The sequence below is a fragment of the Salvelinus sp. IW2-2015 genome, unplaced genomic scaffold, assembly GCF_002910315.2.
Source record: "Salvelinus sp. IW2-2015 unplaced genomic scaffold, ASM291031v2 Un_scaffold7414, whole genome shotgun sequence".
NCBI classification, from domain to species: Eukaryota; Metazoa; Chordata; class Actinopteri; order Salmoniformes; family Salmonidae; genus Salvelinus; species Salvelinus sp. IW2-2015.
In genome coordinates this window covers 6436-14299 of record NW_019948674.1, presented here as the reverse complement: position 1 = coordinate 14299, position 7864 = coordinate 6436, and the positions used below count along the sequence as shown (strand labels likewise).

The following is a 7864-nucleotide window of genomic DNA, read 5'->3' as shown; positions in this document are numbered from 1 at the left end:
CTCACTTTTTAAAAGCTGTAGGTGTTTTTTGTGCTCAAAGGTGTGTTGAAAAAAATATTTACATATTTACTTTTCAAATGAATAACTACAGCTGGACCTATAGCTATATTTACTGTATTTACAAGACAAAACAATGTCTTATTGGTGTTGTTGACACGGTTGAAGATTGCTTATGTTGAAATTCAAAGCTCAAGTCTTGTAATGTGCATGAAGTCATGAGTCCATAACTGGCCTGGATATGGGTTGTAATACTGCAGCTGACCACAGAGCCAACCAGAGACAATACTCGCACATACAATATGTTTCGCTTCCATGGAGGATGTGTTCGCTTCCATGGAGGATGTGTTCGCTTCCATGGAGGATGCCTGTAAACATTTGAGATTTTCTCCAAGTAAACAAATGATTTGAATATCTACGTATTAAATCCCCTCTGACTCTCGTAACGATCCATATCCACAGCCATTGACTGTTTAAAGCAATCCCTCCGTGCCATCAGGCATTGACTGTTTAAAGCAATCCCTCCGTGCCATCAGCCATTGACTGTTTAAAGCAATCCCTCCGTGCCATCAGGCATTGTGTACGTTCTATGACTGAATCTGTGATCCTTCAGAATCGCTGTTTTACGTGAATAATGTCTCCAGGTTACGGCTGTGTTTTCAACTACACGTTATGCATGATAACTGTTTCCTGGTTGAGCTGTTGATCCGATTGTAGTTATAGTGTACTGTATGTTGAACAGCCTGACATTCATGCTATGCTAACAACACTGTAGTAGCATACACATCAMTRAGTCCGTATTTTAATGTCTTCCCCCTCCAGTGAACGACTCCAATGTTCAGTTCCTGGACCAGGATGATGACGACGATCCTGACACAGAGTTGTACCTCACTCAGCCCTTCGCCTGTGGGACGGCTTTYGCAGTCAGCGTGCTGGATTCCCTGATGAGTGCTGTAAGACGTACACTTAACTACACAGAGCTGAAGGATTTTTTCAAATCAAATAAAAAAAWWAATAATAATTCACGTACACATGGTTAGCAGATGTTATTTGCGAGTGTAGCGAAATGCTATAACGTTTGGCTCCCCTGAGCGATTGTCTATATAGGCTTTAGCAAGGTGGGCTCACACAGCATTGTGGCTTGCCAGAGACCCGGTTACAGACCCCAAGAGACCCGGTTTCAGACCCCAAGAGACCCGGTTTCTGACCCCAAGAGACCCGGTTTCTGAGTCCAAGAGACCCGGTTTCAGACCCCAAGAGACCYGTTTTTTGACCCCAAGAGACCCGGTTTCTGACCCCAAGAGACCCGGTTTCAGACTCCAGTTGGTAACGCAAAGAGCTTGTGGTTTCCAGATTTTATACCGTAAATGCTCAACAACAGAAATCGGGTTAATAGGAATGGGAAACTATAGATGTTACGGTAACACTTTATTTTAAGGCCTTTATTATGTCTTATAAGTGTGTATGTACGTAGCTTATAAGGCCTTTATTATGTCTCATAGTGTGTATGTACGTAGCTTATAAGGTCTTTACTATGTCTTGTTTGTTTAATGAGGTTATTAAGCATTACATTTCAGCTTGAATGTTGGTTGTATGGCATACTGTATATGAGGGGAGGAGGGGCCCCTTTCTGTTCAATGACGTCATTTCTGGGGGAAAGTTTGGCAAATAAAAATATGGTCACACTTTACAACAGGGAACACATAGAGTGGTACTATGCCCTTATTAGTCCCACACTGAGACAGCTTACTAACAGCATGTTTCTTATGTAACTTGCTCTTTATTAACTAGTAATAAGCATTTATTGTAACTAACAATGAGGTTATTAAGCATTGACCAGTAATAGACATGACTTATGTTTGAACACTAATGTATGGCTTATAAGACATAATAAAGGCCTTATAAGCTACGTACATACACACTTATAAGACATAATAAAGGCCTTATACGCTACTTATATACACACTTATAATCAACACATTTGTGTCTAATATGTGTACCTTCAAGTGTTACTGATGTTACTGACTAAAAGGACTCTACACAGACATCATCAAACCAAGAAAGGTCTTAATGGAATCCCATTGGTACAATAAAATGTTATGTCCCAGTGGTTAAAAAAAAACTCCAGGAAGGCATACAAGAAAGCCTGGCACTTTACCTGGTATGATGGCTTCATCTGTCTATCTTTCACTTTGGCTGAGGCTGGAACAGAATCTGCCTTTAAGTGTGTTTCGGTGTAGACAAAGGTCATGTTACCTAATAGACAAGGCTCATCCGTCATTCTACTCTGGAGCCCTGACAGCAGCCCAGACAGGGAACAGGTTCCTGTGTAGAACAAGCAAGGACAGACAGGCAGACAGACAGAAAGGCAGGCAGACAGACAGACAGGCAGACAGACAGACAAGTAGACAGGCAGACAAGTAGACAGGCAGACAGGCAGACAGACAGACAGGCAGACAAGTAGACAGGCAGACAGCCAGCCAGCCAGCCAGCAAGCAGCAAAAGAAGAAGAGCTGAACATGTTCACTAAATCTACAGTGTTGTAATGAACTAACACAGGGTTGTTACATACTCATGACCCCACTACTACTGTCCCTTCTCTATCCAGAGAGAGAGAGAGAGAGAGAGAGAGAGAGAGAGAGAGAGAGAGAGAGAGAGAGAGAGAGAGAGAGAGAGAGAGAGAGAGAGAGAGAGAGAGAGAGAGGAGAAACCTGCAGTAATTTGAATTTCTTCAGACCTAGATGGCTGGCTGCATGTCATGGATTCATGCTTAACAATCTCTTGCTCACTCTCTATCCCTCTCTTCTCCTTCATCGTTTCAGACATACTTCAACGATAATATCCTCACCCTGATCCGGACGCTGGTAACAGGGGGGGCCACTCCGGAGCTGGAGGGTCTGTTGGCGGAGGAGAACGCATTACGAGGAGGCTACAGCACGCCGCAGACCCTCGCTAACCGGGACAGGTGTCGTGTTGCACAGCTAGCCTTGTACGACGGGCCTTTCGCTGACTTGGGGGTAATTGACTAGTTGTGTTTTGTCACCTCTGCTTGCAGTACAGAAAAGTCCTTCAGGGTTGTTTACTCACTGAGGCCAGTAGGGGAGAACAAGGCATGTAGAGGAGGCTGAATGATAAATCCTGGTCTGCTGAACCATACATATCAAGTGGATCCAGTGTATGTAATGAAATGTGAGGCTCATTTTCAGAGGCTACTGTGTAGTTTTTCTTGATGAAAAACAATGTATATGACTGCTTGTGCTGAATTTAAAGTACTAAAATGGCACATCATACATAAAAAAACTATTAAAACAAAACATTTTAATGAGAATAATATATAAGAATCATGTGTGTTTGAGTTTGAGGCACACAGCAGTTAATGTGGATGGACATAAATCTACAGTAGTTTCCAGAAAAATCACAAAAGGAATTCCACAAGACTCCACAAGACTTATTCACAATTTATATGAATTATATAGGGACAAGCTGTGAGTTAAAAAATCTAAACTTAACTTTAAACTTTTTGCTTCTCTGTCTTTCAGGATGGCGGTTGCTACGGTGACTTGTTTTGTAAAGCGTTAAAAACATACAACATGCTTTGCTTCGGAATTTACCGATTGAGGGACGCCCATCTAAACACACAAAGTCATACAAGTCAATGCACTAAACGGTGAGTATGTTAGGAGGTGAGTTACTGTTGACACATTGTCCACGTGAATAACTGTAGATGGCTCATTTTGATAGTTTTGGATAAATCGATAACTTCATATTGATTACTGTGTCAACATTTGCCCGGCCAACATTGTAAATAAGAATTTTGTTCTTAACTGACATGGCTGCTAATATAAAGGACTACCAGTAGAACCTCACCCCATATATCAGCACTTACACATATTCACTCACTCACTCACTCACTCACTCACTCACTCACTCACCACTCACTCACTCACTCACTCACTCCACTCACTCACTCATCACTCACTCACTCACTCACTCACTCACTCACTCACTCACTCACTCACTCACTCACTCACTCACTCACTCACTCTCTCACTCTCTCACACTCACGTCACTCATCACTCACTCAACTCACTCACTCACTCACTCACTCACCACTCACTCCACTCACTCACTCCACTCACTCCACCACTCACCACACTCTCGCTTTCGCTCTTACTCTCTCTCACTCTTTCTTTCTCTTGCTGCCCGCTCTCCTCTCCAGATATGTATAACCAACCCACCGTATGGTTTTGAGCTGGTGCCATCAGAACCTGATCTTCTGCCTGATGCAGTTTGACCACAACGCGGGTCAGTCCCAGGCCAGCCTCACCCACAGCCTCCACTCCTCCCACTCCTCCAGCAAAAAGAGCTCTCCGGCCATTCTATCCCCGCCACCAACCGCACCAACCGCGCCAAGAGCAGGACTCACGGGATAAAAACAAAAGTATGTGATTCCTCTAAAAAAATGTCTGCGTCCCAAATGACAAACCCTATTTCCTATTTAGTACACTACTTTTGACCAGAGCCCTATGTGATCTGGTCAAAATAGTGCACAACAAGGAATAGGGATGCCATTTGGGACGTAGAGAATGTGTCTTGTTTGTATTGTCCAGTAGTGAACTGCCTGTTATGAAGTCCTGCATTTCATTATAATTTCAATATAATCTTCTCTTTTTTCTCTCTGATTTCTCAATACAGAGAAGTCAAAATGGCGATAGATCACCTCATCTCGATGACAGCAAATATAATGCAGATAACACAATTAAATATATGTAATCTCTAAACAAGGAAACTATTTAAAATAATTATTTTGTGTGTGTCCCTTTGAGAATACTAAAGTTAAGTATTGGGTTTACAAGGATATCATGAACAGTTACTGAGGTGCTGAGTGAATACTACTGTGGTTAGTATTGTAGGTGAGGACTACACATAGACTTCACAAGCTTGTTTTTGTTACTCCGTATTTCTTTTAATCACGCTTATTTTAGGAGTATTTTTAAAAGAGAACGCTTATTTAGATAGATTTTGTTATGGAACTGCATGCTTTTCATACATTTTGGGGATTTACAGCGAAATCAAAAAAGAAAATCTTATGCATAGCATGGACAACTCTCAAGAATGCTTTGGAAACAAGCATGGAACATTCTGTAGTTGATTTGCACGTGTATACACATGCAGTGTACATGCTGTAACATTCAATGTATACAATTTTAACCATCAAATGAGTTGAAACCATGTTACCATGTACACTTGATGTATTCAGAACATGAGGCAACTTTTGGGATGGATGCGAGTTAAGCTAGCTTGCTGTCCGATGCTAGTACTTTCCAGACCAGGCTAGTAGAACATTTTAAAAATATCGCATGGCGTAGTTTTGGACCTGAATGTTCCCAGTCCAGTCTACTATCCCAGCCAGCAGTGTTATTGTGTCAGTCTCTTATCATTGTATGCAAGAATATTCTCTGTTTGTTTAGGAATTCAGCATTCTCTGTGTTGTCTTAGGAATTCAGCATTCTCTGTGTTGTCTTAGGAATTCAGCATTCTCTGTGTTGTCTTAGGAATTCAGCATTCTCTGTGTTGATCTCACCAACCCCCCCATTGTCTCATCATTTTACAAAGTAATTAAATACACTTGTATTTAGAATTCCATTCCCAGACATTTCTTCATTGCTTATTACCGTAACTCAACCATAGTCTCTTGTATATTGCTAATTATCTTTATGGAGTCAGATAAACATTTTAATAGATTAATTGCTTAGTCTTATTACGATTATGTAAGGTATATATATATAATATACTTTATATATCAAATATTACTACACTACATGGCGGCTATTTGTCTTACGTAGTTTATGCTTCTTTTTCTAAAATGCAACAAGGATGAATAGAATGGGCCAAGGTATGGATGCCATGARTGAAAATGCATGAAGTAGAAAATGCCCTTTTGGAGGGGGGGGCAAAGAAACTTCTGGTGTTTCTGATTTAGCTGCCTCACCCAACAGTATCCCAGACCTGCATGCCTATAACCTCATCATCAGTCCCTCTTTAATACTACAGAATGGATTATTTTATACAAACCACACCAAATGGTTTAATGCCACTTTGATCTGTTTTCAGACAAATTATACTTCAAACAAACTAAAAAGTAAATGATTTCAGTCGTTCTATATCTTTCTACACCAACCACCTTATGTTTCTGTGAAAATACTCTCGTTAGGACAATGTCGTTGAATAAGTCATCAAATAATTTATTATATACAGTGCGGATATCAAATCAATTGTCAACTTGTCTTGTATTTGTAATTTGGATCCTAACAAGGCAGGTTACATCGAGCCAAAGAGTGAATCCCCTCGTATAATAAAACACAAAGGATAGTAGAACGATTTCATTCCTTGAAAAAACTTTATTGATCGATTTTGTGTCCAAACTTCCCCAGATTACCCAGAGCTGTATGCACTGATTGTTTCTCTTTTTGTTCTATGACCTAATTACTTATKAAGCACTATTGGTTAGAGCCTGTAAGTAAACATTTCACTGTAARGTCTACTACACCTGTTGTATTCGGCGCACGTGACAAATAAACTTTGATTTGATTTAATTTGACGGTACAATATGAGATACAGTATTTGCATTGCATGACCGCTGACCAATACAACAGCATGGCGAACTACTGTATTAAAAAGAGCTTGCCATGTTCACTAGCTGACGTTAGGCAATGGGTCCTATTCAGAGTAAATCATACTTATTTGGAATGCTGATGATAGTAATCACTTTGAAAACAGTGATTACGTCCCAAATGGCACCATATTATATAGTGCGCTACCTTTTGACCAGACCCCTATGGGCAAACTGGTCAGAAGAAGTGCACTGCATAAGGAGCAGGGGGCCATTTGGAGTGGAACCAGTAACATCTACAAACCATAACTGTTTGATCCCCCCCCCCCCCCCTATGTTTCTCAGAAAGACATGCTTTACAGATGAGCCTGAGAACGCAGCCTACCCAGGGAAGTCACACTGTAGTCACACAGCCAACCCCCAGGTCAACCACCAGGTCAACCCCCAGGTCAACCCCCAGGTCAACCACCAGGTCAACCACCAGGTCAACCACCAGGTCACCACCAGTTACCACCAGGTCAACCAGAACCCTTACAATCCACCAAACAACCTCATCCCATCCATCAGAGAGGTGGAGGATGAATACTGAACTACAGAACCCTATTTTGACACCTACAGTAGAAACCACCTGGAGAACACCTGGAACTAGAACCCAAGAACAGCTAGAACCACCTGCAGAACACCTGGAACTAAATCCAAGAACAGCTAGAACCCACCTACAGAACGCATGAAACTAGAACCCAAGAACAGATGGAACCCACCTAGAGAGCGCATGAAACTAGAACCCCGATCCAGTGAACTGGATCTGAGAAACACTTTAAAGCTAGAATCCTTAGTTGCTACATCATTTATGGACTTATAAATGAATGATCAAAACATCAATGCTGACTATAATAAACTCATGGAAAAGTGCTATGTACAGTAGCTACAGTAACATCATATCAGCAGGCTTTTTGACATGTTTTATACATATGAATATATAAATGAAGTAATAGCATACATACATCAGTGTCAATCAAATGTACAGTCAGTCAGTCACTAATGCTAACACTCAGCCATGTAGTTTGCACAGCCAGTTGCCTAGTGACCAGACTGAGGGTCGCTTCAGTCAGAGTAGCAAAGCAACGCAATGCAAGAAACATACGATGAAGCATTATAATAGAGTGTTATCAAACTGGACTGATTATTTGCCAATAAAAACCTATACATTGTTGACTTTCATTTGTACGATGAATATTCAAGACTGACGCTCTA

At 41.1% G+C, this 7864-nt stretch overlaps 1 protein-coding gene across 1 annotated transcript; it reads left to right on the top strand.

The window, feature by feature from the left end:
• The first annotated feature begins 312 nt into the window (after positions 1-312).
• On the top strand, positions 313-3703 carry LOC112079260 (calcium-activated potassium channel subunit alpha-1). Its single transcript, XM_024145257.2, has 4 exons — positions 313-367; positions 820-950; positions 2820-3014; positions 3537-3703. Exons 1-4 carry the CDS (start codon positions 313-315, stop codon positions 3666-3668), a joined length of 513 nt encoding a protein of 170 aa, XP_024001025.1. The 3' UTR covers positions 3669-3703.
• Positions 3704-7864: the final 4161 nt, after the last annotated feature.